This window comes from Chiloscyllium plagiosum, chromosome 20, assembly GCF_004010195.1.
Source record: "Chiloscyllium plagiosum isolate BGI_BamShark_2017 chromosome 20, ASM401019v2, whole genome shotgun sequence".
NCBI lineage: Eukaryota > Metazoa > Chordata > Chondrichthyes > Orectolobiformes > Hemiscylliidae > Chiloscyllium > Chiloscyllium plagiosum.
The window spans coordinates 58,554,120-58,575,893 of NC_057729.1; the positions used below are offsets into that span (position 1 = coordinate 58,554,120).

Sequence of the window (21,774 nt, forward strand, 5' to 3'; positions counted from 1 at the left end):
GGCCCCAAAGTGCTCCCCCACTGACACCTCAGTCACCTGCCCTGCCTTATTTCCCAAGAGTAGGTCAGGTTTTGCACCTTCTCTAGTAGTTACATCCACATACTGAATCAGAAAATTATCTTGTACACACTTAACAAATTCCTCTCCATCCAAACCTTTAACACTATGGCAGTCCCAGTCGATGTTTGGAAAGTTAAAATCACCTACCATAACTACCCTATTATTCTTACAGATAGCTGGGATCTCCTTACAAGTTTGTTTCTCAATTTCCCTCTTTATAATTTTAGTTCTGGAACTGTGGTCTCGAAATTGGTTCCTTGCCCTTGGATTTCCCTCGCAGCAGTTAGTTTCATGGTGCCCCCTCACCCTGGCAATGACACCCAATGTAGGTTCTAAGTATGCGTAGCTTTCCCAGCCTGTAAAAGTGTGCTAACATAAGAACCTAACGTCCTGGAGAAACTCAGCAGGTCTGACAGCATCTGTGGAGAGAACGACAGTATTAGTGTTTTGAGTCTGATATGACTCTTCTTCAGAAGAAATTAGTTTTGCTGCCATTATCTTCTTTCAGGAGAGGGATCTACATGACCTGTTTGGTCTGATGTGGTAGAGGGAGACCACTTGGCACTCTAATGAGAAGAAGAAAATGATAGTAGTTTATTGCATAAGTTATATTAATGTGATAGACCATGTTACAAAGGCTTTGAGGAAGACATGGATAATAAGCCTTAATAAAGTTATAGAGATGTACAGCATAGAAACAGGCCCTTCGGCCCATCACGTCTATGCCAACCGACAAACACCAAGCTCCTACTTACACACATGTTCCATATATCTACTGCCATCTGGGTGAGAAACATTTCCCTCAGATCTCCTCCGCTTTAGAGTCAGAGAGTCATAGAGATGTACAGCACGGAAACAGACCCTTCGGTCCAACCCGTCCATGCCGACCAGATATCCCAACCCAATCTAGTTCCACCTGCCAGCACCCGGCCCATATCGCTCTAAATCCTTCCTATTCATATACGCATCCAAATGCCTTTTAAATGTTGCAATTGTACCAGCCTCCACCACTTCCTCTGGCAGCTCATTCCATACACGTACCACCCTCTGCATGAAAAAGTTGCCCCTTAGGTCTCTTTTATATCTTTCCCCTCTCACCCTAAACCTATGCCATCTAGTCCTGGACTCCCCCACCCCAGGGAAAAGACTTTGCCTATTTACCCTATCCATACCCCTCATGATTTTATAAACCTCTATAAGGTCACCCCTCAGCCTCTGACGCTCCAGGGAAAACAGCCCCAATATTCTGACCAATAAAGGAAAGCATACCAAACGCCTTCTTCACTATCTTATCTACCTGCAACTCCACTTTCAAGGAGCTATGAACCTGCACTCCAAGGTCTCTCTGTTCAGCAACACTCCCCAGGACCTTACCATTAAGTGTATAAGTCCTGCTAAGATTTGCTTTCCCAAAATGCAGCACCTCACATTTATTTAAATTAAACTCCATCTGCCACTTCTCAGCCCATTGGCCCATCTGGTCAAGATCCCGTTGCAATCTGAGGTAACCCTCTTCGCTGTCCACTACACCTCCAATTGTGGTGTCATCTGCAAACTTACTAACTATACCTCTTATGCTCACACACAAATCATTTATATAAATGATGGAAAGTAGTGGATCCAGCACCAATCCTTGTGGCACTCCACTGGTCACAGGCCTCCAGTCTGAAAAACAACCTTCCACCACCACCCTCTGTATTCTACCTTCGAGCCAGTTCTTTATTACTTTTGCCCACTGGTGTTATGGAGATCCTGAGCTGCTTTTCCCTTTAGCTCATCTGACATTATCATAGCGGACAGAGCTTGAAGCACTGCTCGGCATTATCTCTTAAAGATCCTTCCACTGTTGTACAACAGCATAAACCCAAAGATTGTGTATAAGTTCTTGCAAATCGAAATGAGATGAATTATCAGTGAATCTGTTTTTGGCAGTGTTGGAAGCTTGGGACTAAACCCACTGATATTCCTAGAAGGACAAGGGCAGCACATACGTGCATCCACATACATACACCCTCTGCAAATTCATTTCCAAGCCACTCACCATCCTGACTTGAAAATATATCACCGTTCCTTCACTGTCACTGGATCAAAATCCTGAATTCCCTCCCTAAGGGTATTCTGGGTCAACCTACAGCACATGGACTGCAGTGGTTCAAAGAAGGCAGATCACCCCCATCTTCTTAAGGGGCAACTAGGGACGGGCAATAAATGTTGGACCAGCCAGTTACACCCACATCCCATGAAATAATAATATTTTAGATGACTGTGAGGCAGGAGGAAATTACAAAGGTTGGAAGGGAGATTACCACAAAGGGATTTGAAAATGAGTTTAAGAATTTCGACATGGAGCTCAATGGGGAGCCAATGTAAAATCGCCATTGGCCCACCATCTCTCAGGGCTGTTTTCTCATTAGCAATGGTGGTTTAGCCTGAGGGTTACCAGGCCTCAGACGAGGGGAGAGATTGGGAAGGAGAGTCCTTCATGGTCCCCTCAGCTGGTGTGGGAGTTGAACCATTGGCATCACTGTGTGTCACAAAGCAGCCATCCAGCCAACTGCAGAACCAAAGTAGGTTCACAAGAACAACTGGAAATCAACACAACTTGATGTGTGAAAAGATATAGGTTGCAAAATGAGTACCAGTGTAGGGTGGAAGATGGGAGCGTACGTAATAACCAACAGCTGACAAAGGTGTGGATGAAGTACAGAAATAATTAAATGACATCAAAACAGCTGCCAACTCATTTTACACCATTACACACTGCTAGAATTCAGTCAATGGATTGGCATTGATCAAATAAAGACTAAGTTCTGTGGGTATTTGGAATCTGAAATAAAAACATGATGTGAAGGTGCTGGTGTTGGACTGGGGTGGACAAAGTCAGAAGTCATGTGATACAGGTTATCATTCAACAGGTTTATTTGAAACCACAAGCTTTCAGAGTGCTGCTCCTTCAACCTGTGGTAAACAGGCAGCACTCTGAAAGCTTGTGATTTCAAATAAACCCATTGGACTATAACCTGGTATCATGTGACTTCTGAAATAAAAACAAAGTGCCAGAGAAACTTGGCACGTCTGGCAGCAGCAGTAGGGAGAGAAACAGAGTTAATGTTTCGAGTACGATAATGACCACTTTGAAATGTTTCGAAGATGGAGAATGATCACTGTGGCTAATCAACATCTCCAGGCTCACTGCCTAAAAACCAGGATGAAAAGTGAACAAGGAGAAGCTCAGAGAGAGTGTGGTAATAGCCAGGAGTATAATTAGCAACCAGGAGGATCCAGTAAACTCACAGAAGGAAAGCAGAGGTTAATTCCACCAATTGTTTTGGTTATTGCAGTTGATGGAGTGCAAAACCTGCAAAGGAATCAATTACCCATTAGCAGTTTATCTCTTCCCAATCAGAAAAGGTCAGCACTCCCAGATAATTCAAACAGAAAGAAAGATTGTACTGAGCACATTTATCAGAATATAGGAACAGGAAGATGCCATTTCATCGTCCCAGGCTTTGTCCACCATCCTACCATTCCGTTTATTCACAGCTGATCTGTATTTGAACCTCATTTGCCCACACCTGCTGCATATCCATTAATCCCCTTGGTAACAAAAGCTAATCAGTCACAGTCCTGAAAGCCCCAGTGACCCTCAGCACCAACTGTTTCGAAACAGAGAGAGAGAGAGAGAGAGAGAGAGAATGCAAGGATTTTGTCCCTACAATCTATAAAACAACACTTCCTGATGTCAGTGCTGACCCTTCGGGCTCTATGTTTTAGTATATGTTCACTATCACAGGACTTGCTGACCAGAAGAAATCGTTTCTTTGCTCAAACAGTTTATCACATTCAAATTACAATTTGATAACCCCTCCACTTTTAAAATACTCCCAGGCCACATACAGCACTAGCTTAGATACAGAGTATATCTTCTGCTATTCATAGAGTCATAGAGATGTACAGCATGGAAACAGACCCCTCAGTCCAACTCGTCCATGCCGACCAGATATCCCAACCTAATCTAGTCCCACCTGCCGGCACCTGGCCCATATCCCTCCAAACCCTTCCTATTCATATACCCATCCAGATGCCTTTTAAATGTTGTAATTGTATCAGCCTCCACCACATCCTCTGGCAGCTCATTCCATACACGTACCACCCTCTGCATGAAAAGGTTGCCTCTTAGGTCCCTTTTATATCTTTCCCCTCTCACCCTAAACCCATGCCGTCTAGTTCCACTCCAGGGAAAAGACTTTGCCTATTTACCTTATCCATGCCCTTCATGATTTTATAAACCTCTATAAGGTCACCCCTCAGCCTCTGACACTCCAGGGAAAACAGCCCCAGCCGATTCAACCTCTCCCTGTAGCTCAAATCCTCCAACCCAGGCAACATCCTTTTCTGAACCCTTTCAAGTTTCCATACACATACCACCCTCTGTGTCAAAAGGTTGCCCCTTAGGTCTCTTTCATATCTTTCCCCTCTCACCCTAAACCTATGCCCTCTAGTTCTGGGCTCCCAGACCCCAGGGAAAAGACTTTGTCTATTTATCCTATCCATGCCCCTCATAATTTTGTAAACTTCTACAAGGTCACCCCTCAGCCTCCGATGCTCCAGGAAAAACAGCCCCAGCCTATTCAACCTCTCCCTATAGCTCAAATCCTCCAACCCTGACAACATCCTTGTAAATCTTTTCTGAACCCTTTCAAGTTTCACAACTTCTTTCCGATAGGAAGGAGACCAGAATTTCACGCAATATTCCAACAGTGTCCTGTACAGCCGCAACATAGCTTCCTCTATATTGTCCCCATTAAAGACTCCCAGGCCAAATTGTAGCACAGGGTTGGATATGGAGTAAAGCTCACTCGACACTGTTATCATCAAAACACTCCAAGGACAGAAACAGCACAAGGTTGGATACAGATTAAAGCTTCCTCTACACTTTTAATCTCCTGATTGAGACTTTTTGAGGAAGCGACAGATGATTGATGAGGACAGGGTGGTAGAAGTTGTCTTTATGACCTTTAGCAAGGCCTTTGGAAGCACCTCACAGCAGGCTGGTACAGAAGGTGAAGTCCCATGGCATATCTGGTGAGGCAGCCTCCTCTTACCCTGGTTCCTGGGCTCCTATTGGATCTTACACTTCTAATGACTCTAGCATGGACATGTTCCCAGCCTCTGACTGATCCACAGCCAAATGGAAGCTAGGAAAGTTTCCTGAAGGTCCTGAGGACCAGGGTAATCATTGTCTGATTGGTAAATTACACCCAGAGGCCAGCAGTTCTCCAGTTCAGGTCATGACCTCCTGGCAATACACCGACCTGAGACAGAATTTAAGGCCACTGGGAGTCGGGGGAGGGTCACCACCATGGAGTAGGGGAGGGGGTGTTGGTTATGAGGAAGGAAGGAAGGGCCAAGTGTGATTTTCAAAAGGACCCCCCTCTCCCCGAAACCATGTCCTTTGATCAAACAATGAAGACCTGACAATGGAGGCACACCCTCAGCCCCAACATCCAGAAACTGACAAAGAATCTCGGCAGAGCTCACTTCTCATATCCCCTGCACACAGCAACTGCCCCATAAATGTTGGTCTTATCAGCAAGACCCACATCCCATCAAGTGCTGGACTTGGGCTCTGAACTCAGTGCCAGAGTATGACAGACTCAGGGTAAATAGCAAACACTGCAGTTATTGGTTGGAATGTGGTCGAGCTGTAATTCCAAGAACATCAGTATCCCAGAACAACTAACAGAGATAAGCTTTGATCATAAGTCAGTCCGGATGATGAAGGTGATCTGTGAGGATCACTGCTGAGACCAATGGTTGTTCACAATTTACTTAAAAGATTTGCACTAAGAAATTGGAAAGTCAATTTCAGTGTTTGCAAACTGTCCTAAATTGGCTGGGAAGTGAGTGACATTGTGCAGAGAGATGCGGGGTATTGGCATGTGATTGACATGTGGTTTCCCTTTAGCTGGGGAATCCAGAACAAGGGGGCACCATCTCAGGACAGGAGGAAGATCATTTCAGACTGGGGAGTTGTGAATCTTTGAAATGTTCGACCATAGAGAGCTGTGGACATGACATCATCGAATATCATTAAGGCCGGAGTCACCCAATTGTTGGTCCCTCCATAAATCAAGAGCGTGTTGGAAAGTGAAGTTGAAGCTGAAGGTCAGCCATGACTGTACTGAATAGCGTAGCAGGCTCGATGGGCTGAATGGTCTTCTCATTCTATTTTCTGCCTTCCAATACTCTTAAATGAGCTTCACTAAGGATACAAGAGCCAAATATTGTGGATGCTGGAAATCCAAAACAAAATCAGGGGATGTTCAGCAGGACAAGCAATGTCTGTGGAGCAGGAGAATTGACATTTTGGGCAAGAGCTCTTCATCAGGAATGGGTTTTTGCCCAATACGTCGATTCTCCTGCTCCTTGGATGCTGCCTGACCTGCTGTGCTTTTCCAGCAACACAATCTCGACTCTAATTTCCAGTTTTTGCATTATTCACTTTTGCCTAATGTCTGTGGAGCATTCTGATAGAATAATCACCAAAATCATGACATTAATTTCAGCCCCTCTCCAAAGATACTGCAAAAGATTTTCTCCGCTTTCTCACCAGACATGAACAAGAGGTTATATCTTGTTTAGAAAAGCAGGAGACCAATTCTTCTGTGTAAAAACAATCAAGGAGCAGAAGGAATTATGCGCAAACACACAAGTCCCTGGAAGCAGCAACACAGTGTAAAAAGGAGGAAGAAAATACTGGGAACAAAAACAGAAGTTGCTGGAAAAGCTCAGCAGGTCTGGCAGCATCTGTGGAGTGAAATCAGAGTTATGTTTTGGGTCTGGTGACCCTTCCTCAGAATTCTGTTTTTCTAAATTTATTTATTTTGTGGGGTGTGGGTGTCGCTGGTTGGTTTCGCTTCTGATTTATGGCATCTGAAGTTCTTTCAGTTTTTGTTAAGAAAACATTGGGATTCAGTTCTAGTGAAGTGATAAGGAAAGAACACTGGTTAGACTGCTTTTGGAGTGCAGTGAGCAAGCAGTTCTGGTCTCCAGGTTATAAAAAAGATTTAGAAGCACCAATGTTGAAGAGAAGATTCACTAGAATGATTCCCACAGAGGATGCCTTTGATAAAAAGAAAGAATGAGGTGAGCTATTAATATGGTCAGTGGAGAGATAATGATCTCCAATTCTGGGCAAGAGAAGAACTAGGGACCATCATATTGTGTTCTTGTGTACGTATGGTAGACTGTCACTTTAAGAGCCTGATCATGTGACAGGGAGGAATATAGTTGCTGCTTGCAGAGTGAACACCTCCTTAATAAAGTTCCTGCTATTTAACGTTTCAACCATCTGGTCCTTCTTGAGATGTAACACAAGGATATAATCATCAAAAAGGAATCCAACAGGAAGCTTCTTTATCCAGACAGTGGTTCTAATATGGGGGCAGGAGGAGGGGTGTAGGGGTTTACATGAGGCATATTTAAGGACAGGAGAAAGTGAGGTCTGCAGATGCTGGAGATCAGAGCTGAAAATGTTTTGCTGGAAGGGCTTTCCTGAAGAAGCTTATGCCCGAAACGTCGATTCTCCTGTTCCCTGGATGCTGCCTGACCTGCTTCGCTTTTCCAGCAAAACATTTTCAGCATATTTAAGGACAGCTTCAGTAAGCACCAGGACGATAAAGGTATGAAAGGAAACATTAATGGCCTGAGGTCACAACTTTCCAAAGTGGGGGTTGAGACCCCATTTGGGTCACACACTGAAACGTGGCAGCCACATGTTCTGAAGCAACCATGACCACAGCAATGTTCTGCAATGCACACTCTCCCAGTTTCTGCCAGTCTCCCAGGACCCCGCCTCACCCTCACTGGTTACTCCCAGTCTTCACCAAGGGGATCACATGAATGTTCAAGGCTTGAGTGGTGTCACCTCAGGAACTGCTCTGCACAGCACTGTTTGAGATGTAGCAGAATGCAAGGGAAGTTGTGTGGAACATAAACACTGGCAGAGAGCTGTTGGGCTGAATGGCCTGATTTTGGGCTGTAATTACTTTGCATGCAGCTAAATTTGAAGCAAAAGCAGGAATAAAGGGTTTCAGTTCTGCTTTTTACATTCATTCATGACATCAGTGGCTGGACCAGCTTTTATTACCCAGCCCTTAATGGCTCCTTGATTGGAGTGGCTTACTCGGGCGATTTCAGAGGGCAGTTAAGAGTTAGCTAAATTGCTGTGGGTCTGAAGTCACATGTAGGCCAGACCAGGTGAGCATGGCAGATTTCCTTCCCTGAAGGACATTCATGTACCAGATGGTTTTTTAAGCAACAATTGGTTGCTATTTATTTGATTCAGATTTCACCATCTACTTTGGCAGGATTCAACCCAATATCCCAAGAACATTAAGTAGCATCTGAATAACCATCCCAGTGACTTTGTCATTACATCACTGCCTCAGGGTAGAGAATATGAGGTTGTTCTCCATACAATAAAAAAAGGGGTAAGGGTAGATTTCAGGAGATGGTTAAGATGATAAGTAGTTTGATAGAAAGTGATAGAAAGGTCACTAGAAAAGGCAGATCTGTGGCTAATAAAAGCCATGAAGGTGACAAAGATTATTTTATGCAGCAAGTTATTATGATTGGAAATGTAGGGCCTCAGAACAGTAGAAGCAGATTCAATAATAACCTTCAAAAGGAACAGGATAAAACTGAGGAAATTAAATATTTGCAGAACTGGAGATAGTGCAGAGAGAGTGGGACTAATTGGACAGTTCAGTTATAGGCTGGATCCATTGCTGTGTTGTTTGATACTCTGATAAAGAATAACCATCACCTGAAAATGAGGTTAGAGCCTTAAATTTGTTCCAGGATGTAATTTATTGAGAACAATGCACACTGCAGTCTGCAAGGCAGAGTTTTTATATAATGCCAAATCTTCTTTGCTGACAGTGATTCTCAGCAGATTACCAGCATCATTGATAATAGCACTGCACAGTAAGTCTGACAACATTCACTACCCAGCAATTGGTCATTGATTGCAATGATATAACCACTGTTGTGTTCAGTGCCTTTTCTATAGGAATGATTAGGATACTGTTTTTTTAAACCAAAAAAAGATTGTCATTTTGACTCTGACATCCGATAAGGAACATTTGGTATCAATCTGGTCAAGTGTGGGTTTCACCAGAATATCTGAACACTCTTCCGATTAACCTTCGACTCAATCTTCTGCGATTGAAGGCCCTGTCAGCTGTCTCTGACCTCTCACCCTTGTTTCCGCACTTGCCCCTTCCCATCACTCACAACAATATCCTCACTTTCCATCCCACCAGCCTCCGCATTCAAAGGATCATTCTCCGCCATTTTGGACAACTCCAGCAGAATGTCACCACCAAACTCATCGTCCCCTCACTCCCCCGCCTGCATTTCACAGGGATTGATCCCTCTGCAACACCCCAGTCCATTCCACAACCACCAACACCAAACCCCACCTTCCCATGGCACTTCCCCATGTAACTGAAGAAGGTGCAACACCTGCCCCTTCACCTCCTCCCTGCTCACCATCCAAGCACCTCATAGTCCATAAGACTATAAGTCATAGAAACAGAAATTAGGCCATTCAGCCCATTGAGTCTGTTCAGCCATTCAATCTTGGCTGATAAATTTCTTAACCCCATTCTCCCCGTAACCCTTGATCCTCAAGAACCTACCTATCTCAGTCTTAACTATACACAATGACCTGGCCTCCACAGGTTTCTGTGGCAATCAATTCCATAGATTCCGCACTCTCTGGCTGAATAAGTTTCTCCTTATCTCTATTCAAAAAGGTCTAAGACCGTACCCTCAGGTCCTAGTCTCTCCTACCATTGGAAATATCTTCCCAACATCTACTCTGTCCAGGCCATTCAATTAGATCCCCCCTCATTCTTCTAAACTCCATTGAGTATAGACCCAGAGTCCTCAAGCATTCCTCAACCTTTCCAGGTGAAGCAGCATTTCACCTGGACCTCCTCCAATCTTGTGGATTTCATTCACTGCACCCAATGTGGCCTATTCTACATCGGAGAAACCAAACACAAACTGGGTGACCACTTTGTGGAACACCCCCGTTCCATGCGTAAGCAGGGCCCTGACCTTCCCATAGCCGCTCAGTTGAACACAGCGTCCTGCTCACATGCCCCACGTGTCTGTCCTTGGCATGCTGCGGTGTTCCAGTGAATCCCAGCACAAACTGGAGGAACAATATCTCAGCTTCAGACCAGGCACTTTACAACCTTCTGGGCTTAACATGGAGATCGACACCTTCAAATTGTGAACCCACTCCCATTCCTTCCCTTTCTTTTAGCTTTACTTGTACATTCTCTGTCACGATGTCCTCTCTCTCTCTCCCCTTCCCCCACCCCAGTGGGACTGTCTGTTCTTTCCAATCTAACGGTTAGACACACCGTTGTTCAGTCGTTCTCCCATTCCAATCATTTAATCTGAACAATCTGCACCCGTACTCCTCCAGATCTCTTCCAGCCCTCCAGGCGTTGCCCCCTCCACACTTCACATCAGCTCTGGGTGAAGAGTTAACTGGATTTGAAACGTTCGCTCGCTCTCTCTCTCTCTATGGATGCTGTCTGACCCGCTGTGATCTCCAGCGTTTGTTGTTTTCACTACAGATTCCAGCATCTACAGAATTTTGCTCCTTCCATTTCCAAAGTACCTTTCAGAACCTCAGGACCATCCCAAACCACTTCACAGCCAATGACGTGTTTTTCTAAGTGTAGTCACTACTGTCACGTATGAAATGTAGCAGTCAGATTGTGCACAGCAAGCTCCCACAAACAGATAATTAGATAAGACCTCAAAAATCAATATTTTAATGATGTTAGTTTCAGAATTCCAAACAGGAACAGTACAATTCCTAATCTCAGCAATTTATAGTCCAGCTCACATATTTCCTGAACTATAGTTGAGGATGAACTTCCTGAAAGGACACTGAAAAAAGATTCAAAATTAACTTTCAGAAAGGAATTGGATATATCATCAAAATTTAGAAAAAATTGCAAGACATTTGGGAAAAAGCAGGAAAGAGGGACTAATTATCTCACTCTTTCAAAGCACCAATACCATAACAGTAAGATTTTCATCATTCTCAGAGTCCCGGATGGAACTCTAGCATTATCCTGCCTCCATTAAACTCGAGAACATTTGACATAATCCAAATGTAAATAAACACTGTGTAGTTAGTGGTAAATAAAATCTACTCGAGAACTCTAACAGCTAGAACATCACATGGAATTATCCCTTAGCACATAACCAATCAATGGTTAATAATGTTTTACAGATTGGAAAAAGACAATCGATCCAATTCTGTCTTTCCGATGATAGAAACACAGCATTTCACTCCTAAACCTGCTTAAAATGTACATGGACCTGCTCTGCTACTTCTCAGTGGATGGGAATTATTCAATCAAAGGATATTTTGACTTATTCAGAGGCAGTTACAATCAGGGATAATTATTTCCTCATTGACTCCAAAATACTGAAGAACAAAATAGTTATTTACACAATTCACAGGCTTTATATTGATGAGCTGAAACACAAAGAAACCAATCACAATCTACTCAGAGATGATTAAGTCAGCAATAAAATGATCATTGATTCAACTTTCCAATGACCCAATCAAAGTTTTTGCCCATACAAAACAAAGGAAGAGGAGGCCAGTCAGTCCGTCAAGCCTGTTCCACCATTGGATGCAATGACTGCTGATCTGTGACAGAAGCTCATGTGCCTATATCCCATCATACCTCTTTTCAAACATAAGTCTGAGATTGTTAGATTAACAATTACAGGTAATCCAACGTCAACTGATGGGTAGAAGAGAACTACACTATTCTACCATCCTTTGCATGATGAAAGGGTTTGTTCTAATATCTACAATATGTGCTTAGCTCTAGACTCCCCATCCAACAAACATATCGATTGGGAGAAACTATGGGCTCCCCTGAATACCAATTCAATGAAATCACCCTTTAATTAATCATCTAAACCAGTGGAATGTACTTCCTTAGCTTGCGTTACCTCTCCTAGTAATTTAACACTTGAACTCCAAGTTTTATTCTGGTAAATCCACACTCTACTCCCTCCAAAATCAATTTATTTTTCCGAAGATGTCATGTCCAGATTTGCTAACGATGCTCCAATTGTGGTCTAACCATGACTTTGCAAGTTGCTGGAGAAACTCAGCTTATCTCACAGATTATTTGGGACAGAAATAGAGTTTAGAGTCCAATATGAGTTTTCTTCAGCACTGAAGTGGGCTGTAAATTATGGCTTATAGATACTTTCTAGTCAGATATGTTATGACACAACATTAGATGATATGGGGCTTGAACCCAGGCTTTCCTATTCCAGAGTACACCACAAGAGTTTCCTAAAATTCTGGCTTGTGTATTGTGGAAACAAGGAAGAGAGGTGAGTGGAACTGATAGGAAAGCTGCCCAGAATAAAAGGCATAACGAGCACTAATGCAGTAGACCCCTCTCCCAAGTAGTAAACTGTAATTTTCCAGACTCCTTCAGTTCTGAAGAAGAGTCACAACAGACTCAAAACATTAACTGTGTTTCTCCCTCCACAGATGCTGCCAGATCTGCTGAGCTTCTCCAGCATTTCTTTCAGATTTCCAGCATTCACAGCACTTTGCTTTTATATTTGTACAATTCAAACATAGCTCTTATCCCCTTGTGACCCCATTCCCTCGACATTAAGGTGAGCAGCCTATTAGCCTTTGCGATCTCCAGACCTGTTTGTGTATTTTTCTCAAACTACCTGGCTCCCTGGCCTTCCGCTGTTTCCAACACTTTCAGCCTCCCTGGCCTCCGAGTTTTCTCAGGTCCAAAGTGAGTGACTTCACATGTGTGCACTTACAATCAGGGTCTGTTAGCTCAGTTGAAGTTACCATGAAGGACACTCCTTCTCAACCTCTCCCCTTCACCTGCGGCACAGTGAACCTCAGGTTAAACCATTCCCAGGCATCTCTTCCTAATGGAACTGCAGGACTATGGTAACTTTACCTTTAGCATTTTTACATAGGATTCTATCTGCCACATTTCGCACATTCACCCAATCTATCAGTATCTTTTAATAACTTTATCCTTCCAATTACAACACCACAATGTTTCCGTGCTCGTGACGATTTTGGCTGCCTGGCTTCTAATCCCATCATCTAATCCCATTATGGTGAGTAATTGAAGCCCCAGAACAGATCCTTGGAGATCACATTCTGCTGAGTCCAGGAGGCACACATCATCCCTACTCTCCATCTACTACTGTTTAGTCAAATTTCTAACCAAACCAACAATTCATCTTCAACACCTTGAATTTCAACTTCAGCTAACAATTTTCAGAAGGGACTTGACCAAATACCTTCTGGACATCTCTAAGAATAACATTTCAGGTCAAAATCCTGGAATTCCCTCCCCAAGGGCATTGTGGGTCTATTTACAGCACATGGACTGCAGTAGTTCAAAAAGGCAGCACACCCCCACCCCTAGGGTCAGCTCTTCAAATACAATGCAGAGTTCTGTCTAGGATTTCCAAGTCCTGTTCATGTGTGGCAAAATGGTACATTTGCATGGACCAACACCACAGCATTAACTAGTGGTCACTGCCTGCAACTACATCATTACAGGAAGTGTTTACATACAATTATTTGCATTCTAAACATTTGTTTATTTTGTCTGGCCAGCAAAGCCCACATTCCAATAATGCACAGTACTGTACACCAAAAATCTACCAAGACAGGTAACCTGAAACAGATACTAAAATTCCCTCCTGAGTTCACTGCATTATGTTGAGACTAATATGTTAACAGACATAATTAAACCCCACCAACATCATAAATCTGCCAAATACAACTCAAACCCCCATTGCCAAACACTTGGATTGATTATCTGAGCTTGCAAAATTACATTTAAATCAAAGATGCTAAATGTTGACTGGCAGCTAGTCAGGGAAATTGTGATCATCCCTGATTCTCAGGGCCCTGATCAGGAGCTTATTCACTCTCTCTATCCCTTTCTCTGGGTATTTCACACTCTCTCTCTGAATCTCCCCCTCTCTCCCCCTCTGTTTCGCACTCTCTCTATTTCTGTCTCTGTGTTTCACTGTGTCATTTTCTCTCTCTCTGTCAGTTGCTCTCTCTCTATCAGTTTCTCTTTCTCTCACTCTCATCGATCCAAAGGATTTTTTTTTTGCTGATTCCTCTAGTTTACACTCAGGCTTCACCGATTCTCAAGACGCTGAGAGGGGGAAAACGTGAAATTTTGCAGCAACAGATTCCCACAGACAGAAACGGACAGGAATATGCTAAAACATGGACTGACACAGGAAATAAAGCAGCAGCTGATATTTTTTCCCCGCTCAGTCAGTGGAGTTGCATGTTACCAATGATCAAAGCCGTGTGTGTTTCTGCCTGTGTCTGTCTGTGTGTCTCTATTTGTGTTTGTGCCTGTGTGTCTGTGTGTATGTATTTGTGTCTGTGTGTGTCACTATTTGTGTGTGTCACTATTTGTGTGTGTCTGTCTGTGTGTCTCTATTTGTGTTTGTGCCTGTGTGTATGTATGTGTCTGTCTGTGTGTGTGTGTGTGTATGTATTTGTGTCTGTGTGTGTCACTATTTGTGTGTCTGTGTGTGAAAACCCTCAGACTGCGACAGAGGGAGGATTTTATTCCGCCCCAGCCCCAGCCCCAGCCCCAGCCCGGACCCTCACTTACACATAAGCGTGGTAGATGAATGCCCATCCCCGGGGTCTCTCCAGGACATTGTACATAAAGTTCTGCAGTTTTCTGTAGAACGCGTTCCTTTTGGGTCGCTTGCGCCCACCGGAGCGCGGTTTGCCCAGAATGCTGCCGCGTTTGGTGCCCTCTGAGCCGGCGATGAGCAGAGCACCGTCCCGGGTACAGGAGGAGTCCGCCCCGGCGCTGAGCGCAGCCTCGGGGCCTCCATCGATACCGACGAAGCCCACCCGGAGCCGCTTCTCCCCGGGGCCAGCGCCAGCCTCCCCGTTCCTCTTGGGTTTCTGCACCATCTCAGCTCGCCGGCCGCCTCCAGCGGGGATTCCCTGGGATCATGCTGTGCACTGGCTCTGCCCCCCCTAGAGGGGGGGGGGGGGGAGGGCGTGTTTCCTCTGCTCTCTCTCGGTCAGCCAACTCCCCTCCCACCCCCAAACCGAGCTGGAGACAATGAATCCAGGCTCAGAAACCTCTCAGCACCTCCTCCTCCATCCGCCCATTCATCCCCAGGAAAACTGCACTTGCGCAGCGCAGGCACACAGAGAGAGAGAGAGAGAGAGACACAGACAGACAGAGACACACACACACACATAGAGAGGGAGACACAGAGACTCACAAACACATCGAGAGACACACACACATAGAGAGGGAGACACAGAGAGAGAGAGACTCACACAAACACATCGAGAGACACACAGATACAGAGAGAGAGACGCATAGAGACAGACAGTGACCCATGCAAAGATTGGGACAGGGAAGGGAGAGAGAGCAAATCTTTAACTCCACAGCCACACCCATAGGGGGAAATCTCCCTCCCAATCCGGATTGACTATGCTGGAATTTCATTATGCAGGAGGCCGTTCTGTCCATGTCCAAGAAATTTACAAGGATGTTGCCAGGTTTGGAGGGTTTGAGCTATAGGGTGAGGCTGAATAGGCGGGGGCTGTTTTCTGTGGAGCATGAGAGGCTGAGGGGTGACCTTATAGAGGTTTATAAAATCATGAGGGGCATGGATAGGGTAAATAGACAAGGCCTTTTCTCTGGGGTGGGGGAATCTAGAACTAGAGGGCATACATTTAGGGTGATAGGGGAAAGATATAAAAGAGACCGAAGGGGCAACCTTTTCACACAGAGGGTGGTGCGTGTATGGAATGAGCTGCCAGAGGAAGTAGTGGAGGCTGGTACAATTGCAACATTTAAAAGGCATTTGGATGGTTATATGAATAGGAAGGGTTTGGAGGGATATGGGCCAGGTGCTGGCAAATGGGACTAGATTTATTGAGGATACCTGCTCAGCATGGATGAGTTGGACTAAGGGTACAGCTCTGTAAAGCTCTATGACCTCCCTATCTTCCCCTCTCCTCTTGCCCTCCAATGTCTTCTTTATTCCTTCAGGAATTGATCCATCCCCCTTCCTAATGGAATCTGCTTTCATCTGTTTCAGGCTCGAGATCACAGTAAACTATTTCAAAACTCCCCCACCAACCACCCCTTGCTTATTTAACTATTTCTGTTTGATACTAATAACAGCAGGGTTCTGAAGAAGGGTCACTGGAAACGTTAACTCTGTTTCTCTCTGCAGAGATGCTGCTAGACCTGCTACGTTTCTCCAGCCATTCCTGTTTTTTTGTTTCAGATTTGCAGCACCTGCCATTCTTTATTTAATGGAAAATCAATGGTCTGTGGGCACCAACCTTCCTCTCAATGGAAACTTTCACTGCAGTGACTCCAGACACTCTCCCTGGCTTAATTACCAACTCAGAGATACCTACCTACTGAGACAAGGCTGACCTTTAGTAGGAGCTTTTGGGAGCAGCCCTTTCACCCCTCGTGATTCACCACTCATCAAATACTCCTATTCTGATCCTATTTCCCAGCACTTGGCCTGTAGTCTTGTTTCCTGTGGCATTTCAAGTATTCACCTAAATAAATCTTCAGTGACTGAAGGTTTCCCCACTTTCAGACACAGAGTTCCAGATTACTCACAGCCCTCTGGGTGACAAATTGTTTCCTCAAATCTCCTGTAAAGCTCCTGCTCCTTATCTTAACCCCCTGGTTACTGACTCCTCTACTAAGGACAAACATTTTCTGTATCTAGTTCTGAAGAAGGGTCACTGGACTAAAACTGTTTCTATCTCTGTTTTTCTCTCTCTCTCCACAGATGCTGCCAGACCTGCTGAGTATCTCCAGCAGTTTCTGTTTTTGCTTGTTTCAGATTTCCAGCATCTGTAGCTTTTATTTTTGTTTCTCCCTATCTACCCAGTCTATGCTCCTCAATTAGATCTCCCCTCAGCATTGCCTGGGCAATACGTACTCTCTCTTCATCGCTGAAATACTCCATCCCAGACAACATCCTGGGGTACGTCCTCTACACCCCCTCCAGTGCAATGACTTCCTTCCTACAATGTGGTGACCAGAACTGCACACAGTACTCCAGCTGTGGCCTGACTAACATTATCTACAGCTCCACCACAAGCTCCCTGCTCTTGTATTCAATGCCTCAACTAATTAAGTTAAGTAGCGCATATGCCTTCTTAACCAGCGTATACTGCCTGTCTTACAGCCTTCACAGATCTATGGATATGCACAGCTCCAAGTTACTCAATCCTCTGTACTTCCTAGGGTTCCACCATACAGCATGTACTCCATTGCTTTGGAAGTCCTCCACCTCATACTTTTCAGGATTAAATTCCATTTGCCTCTGTTCAGTACTTAGTCCATCTGACCTGTCAATCTCTAGGCGCTGCTTCCATCACACTTTCCAGTCAAATATTTGACCATAGGGAGCACTACGACTAAGTCTGACCCTGTATTTCCCTGTTGTTGAGATTGTCTCCCTTGAGTAAATAATGGACACCGTAACAAAGCAGTTTCGCGACAGGAGAAAGTGAGGACTGCAGATGCTGGAGATCAGAGTCAAAAAGGATGATGCTGGAAAAACACAGCTGGTCAGGCAGCATCTGAGGAGTAGGACAGTTGACATTTCAAGCTTAAGCTCTTCACCAGCTACGGGATCAATGAAGGGGAAATGTGACTTTAATTTCCATCACATCAAACAGAGCAATTTAAATTCAGTGAATTCAATAAATCCAGAATAAAAGTTTTTCGTAATTTTGAAAACATTTTCATTTCCCCTTCAGAAACTCTTCTGCCAATGCAATCCAGCTTCTCCGGTCTCAGCATCAGCTGTGTACTGGGACTGGTCTGCCTGTATTTCACTTATAAATCCCTCTCTTGTTGTTATCCATCTTATTGTTATGCAAATGGAGTTTTCAGTTGATCTAACTCCAGATAATGGAGGATGCTGATCCAGTGGATTCATTACTCATCCCTAATTGCCTTCAGAGGTTGCAGTGAATTATCTGTGTGAGCCTCTGTGTATTCTGCGTGTTGAAGATGAGCTCAAAATAGTGCGAGTGAGGAAATAGCTGCATATTGCTACAGTATTCCTGAAGGAACGATGACTTATGTATTCCCACATCAACAACAACAGTTTTCATTTCTATAACAGCAGCAATATGGTCAACCTTCCCAACACACTTCACAAGAGAACTATCAGGATAACATTTGTCATCAGGCCAAACAAACAGATATGATGACAGGTGACTGACAACCTGGTCAAAGAGATATGTTGTAAGGAGCATCCTACAGGAGGAAGGTGAGGCAGAGAAACAAAGAGGAACTCTGGAGCTGAAGGACCAGGCCCTGAACACCGCTCACCATGTTACTGCATGTTGGTGATTTAAGGAATACCTTCCATTGTAGGGTGTGGGGGAGAGGGGGCACAGAATCCCTCAGGTGGAAACAGGCCATTCAGCCCAACAAGTCCACACCAACTCACCAAACAGCATCCCACCCAAATTTACCCTATCCCTGTAACCTTGCATTTCCCACGGCTAATCCACCTGACCTGTTCATCCCTGAACACTGTGGGCAATTTAGCATGACCAATCCGTATAACCTCTACTTCTTTGGATTTTGGGGAGAAACCGGAACAAATCTATGCAGACACAGGGAGAACGTGCAAACTCCACACAGACAGTCACCCAAGGGTGGAATTGAACCTGGGTTCCTGATGTTGAAAGGCAGCAGTGCTACCACTGAGCCACCCTCAGTTATTCCTCATCCATCTGGGAGTGATGGTCTTTGTGTCTTCAGTTCTTCTACCTGTGGATCACTTATTTGCTGTGGTTTGATGTGGAAACAGTTAGAGGAGAGACCCCCATGTGCCCCCATTATTCTCCCCTCTTTTTGAAATTAGATTTTTCTCTTTCTGAGGTGATGAAAAGTGCTAAATAAATGTAGGTCTTTCTTACCTTTGGACAGCAAAGTTCCTAGTTATTACCATTATTGACAGCACAAGGCTTCATGATCATTGAGTTAACAATTAGGAGCTTCCTCCCCAATAACACTGTGAAAGCACCGACACTGATCACAGAGTCATCACAGCACAAATGGAAGCTATTCGACCCATATTGTCCGCATAAGTCAAGAAATGAGTCTCTTTACCAAATGCCAATTTCCTGCCTTTTCCCCAGAGCCTTGCCCACTGTTTCTATCCAATTAGCCATCCAATATCCTCTTCAATGCCTCAACTGAGCCTGCCTCCACCACATTTCCAGGCAGTGCATTCCACACCCTAATAACTCGCTGAGTGAAACAAACTTTTCCTCACATCACTCTTGCTTTTTCACGTCACTTTAAACCTGTGCCCTCTTGATCTTGTTCCTTTAACAACTGGGAACAGCTTCTCCCTATCTCCCCTTTCGAACTGCAGCCCTGATTTTGTATTGTTTTTCCACCCAAAGTGCTTCTCCTCACACGTCTTTGCATTGACCCTCATCTGCCACCTATCTGCCCACGCCATCAACTCATCCATGTCTTTCTGGAGTTCGACATTGTCCTTCTCATCGTTCACAATGCTTTCAAGTTTCTTGTCATCTGCAGGCTTTGAAATAACCCCCTGGACACCAAGATCCAGGAGAATTAATATTTATCAGGAGAAGCAAGGGTCCCAATACTGATCCCTGGGGAACATAGAACACAGAGCATAGAACAATGCAGCGCAGTACAGGACCTTCAGCCCTTGATGTTGTGCTGACCTGTGAAACCGATCTGAAGCCCATCTAACCTACATATATTCATCCAATGGACATTTAAATGCCCTTAAAGTAGGTGAATCAACTAGTGTTGCAAGCAGGGGAACTCTACTACAAACCTTCCTCCAGCCTGAAAAATATCCATTGCCCATTACTCTCTGTTTCCTATCGTTCAACCAATTCTGTATCCATGTTGCTACAGTCCCTTTTATACCACGCCCTATAACTTTCCTCTCGAGTCTGCTGTGTGGCATTGTATCTGGAACCTTCTGGAAATCCATGTACACCATATCAACAGTGTTAACCTCATTCAGCCTTTCTGTTACCTCAAAGTTTGGGTGAAGATTTGTAGCTCGGGTGCGCGTTGCTGTGGTTCTGTTCGCCGAGCTGGAAGTTTTTGTTGCAAACGTTTTGTCCCCTGTCTAGGTGACATCCTCAGTGCTTGGGAGCCTCCTGTGAAGCCTCCTCTTTGATGTTTCCTCCGACATTTATAGTGGCCTGTCCCTGCCGCTTCCGGTTGTCAGTTTCAGCTGTCCGCTGTAGTGGCCGGTATATTGGGTCCAGGTCGATGTGTTTGTTGATGGAGTTTGTGGATGAGTGCCAAGCTTCTAGGAATTCCCTCGCTGTTCTTTGTTTGGCTTGTCCTATAATAGTAGTGTTGTCCCAGTCAAATTCATGTTGCTTGTCGTCTGCGTGTGTGGCTACTAGGGATAGCTGGTCATGTCATTTCGTGGCTAGTTGATGTTCATGGATGCGGATCGTTAGCTGTCTTCCTGTTTGTCCTATATAGTGTTTTGTGCAGTCCTTGCATGGGATTTTGTACACTACATTAGTTTTGCTCATGCTGGGTATCGGGTCCTTCGTTCTGGTGAGTTGTTGTCTGAGTGTGGCTTTGTGTGCTGTTATAAGTCCTAGTGGTCGCAGTAGTCTGTCTGTCATTTCAGAGATGTTCTTGATGTATGGTAGTGTGGCTAGTCCTTTGGGTTGCGGCATGTCCTCGTTCCGTTGTCTTTCCCTTAGGCATCTGTTGATGAAATTGCGCGGGTATCCTTTTTTGGCGAATACCTTGTATAGGTGTTCCTCTTCCTCTTTTTGCAGTTTCTGTTACCTCTCTAAAGATCTCCGGCATGTTAGTTAAACATAATCTCCCCTTCTTTTTAATCAACCCTCCTTTTCCACATGACTATGTATTCTATCTAGAATAATTGCTTCTGGAAGGGCAGCTTCAGTGGTTAGCACTGCTGCCCCCCAGTGCCAGGGCCCTAGATTCAAGTCCACCCTCACACGGCTGTCTGTGTGGAGTTTGCATATTCTCCCCGTGTCTGCACGTGTTTCATCGGCCTGCTCTGGTTTCCTCCTGCAGACCAAAGATATGTCGGTTAGATGGATTGGCCATGCTAAAAATCACTGTACTGCTGAGGGAATTGCAGGTTGGGTAGATTAGACATGATAAAATGCAGGGTTACTGGGATAGGATGGAGGGATGAGGGTCTGAGTGAGATGCTCTTTAGAGAGTCGATGCAGACACGATGGTCCGAATGGCCTCTATCTGCACTGTAGGGTTTCTATGGTCCCACCACTGAAGTTAAACCATCTGGTCGATAATTATCCTTACAATCTTTGCTGAACAGGGCTATGAAGTTTGCAATTAACCTATCTTCTGGTACCTCCCCAAGTCCAGGGGTCCCGATGAAGGGGCCCAGATCTGAAACGTTGACTCTCCCTCTCCTCTGATGCTGCCTGACATGCTATGCTTTTTTCAGCTCCTCACTTTATCGGCACCCACAATTTCTACCCTCACTTCCATCAAAATCCCTGGGTGCATCTCATCTGTTCCT

The 21,774-nt window shown here is 44.7% G+C and overlaps 1 protein-coding gene across 9 annotated transcripts in view; it reads right to left on the reverse strand.

Annotated features, from left to right (window-relative positions):
* LOC122560320 (potassium voltage-gated channel subfamily KQT member 2-like) overlaps positions 1-15,328 on the reverse strand; it is a 176,825-nt gene extending 161,497 nt beyond the window's left edge. For all 9 annotated transcript variants that reach the window (XR_006314715.1, XR_006314714.1, XM_043710924.1 and 6 more), the window contains exon 1: positions 14,820-15,328. Coding sequence is in view for 7 of the 9 variants with exons in the window: in XM_043710924.1 (XP_043566859.1) it covers positions 14,820-15,133 (314 nt within the window). In the remaining 2 variants the exon portion in view is untranslated. The remainder of the gene's footprint in view (positions 1-14,819) is intronic.
* Between the last annotated feature and the right edge of the window lie 6,446 nt (positions 15,329-21,774).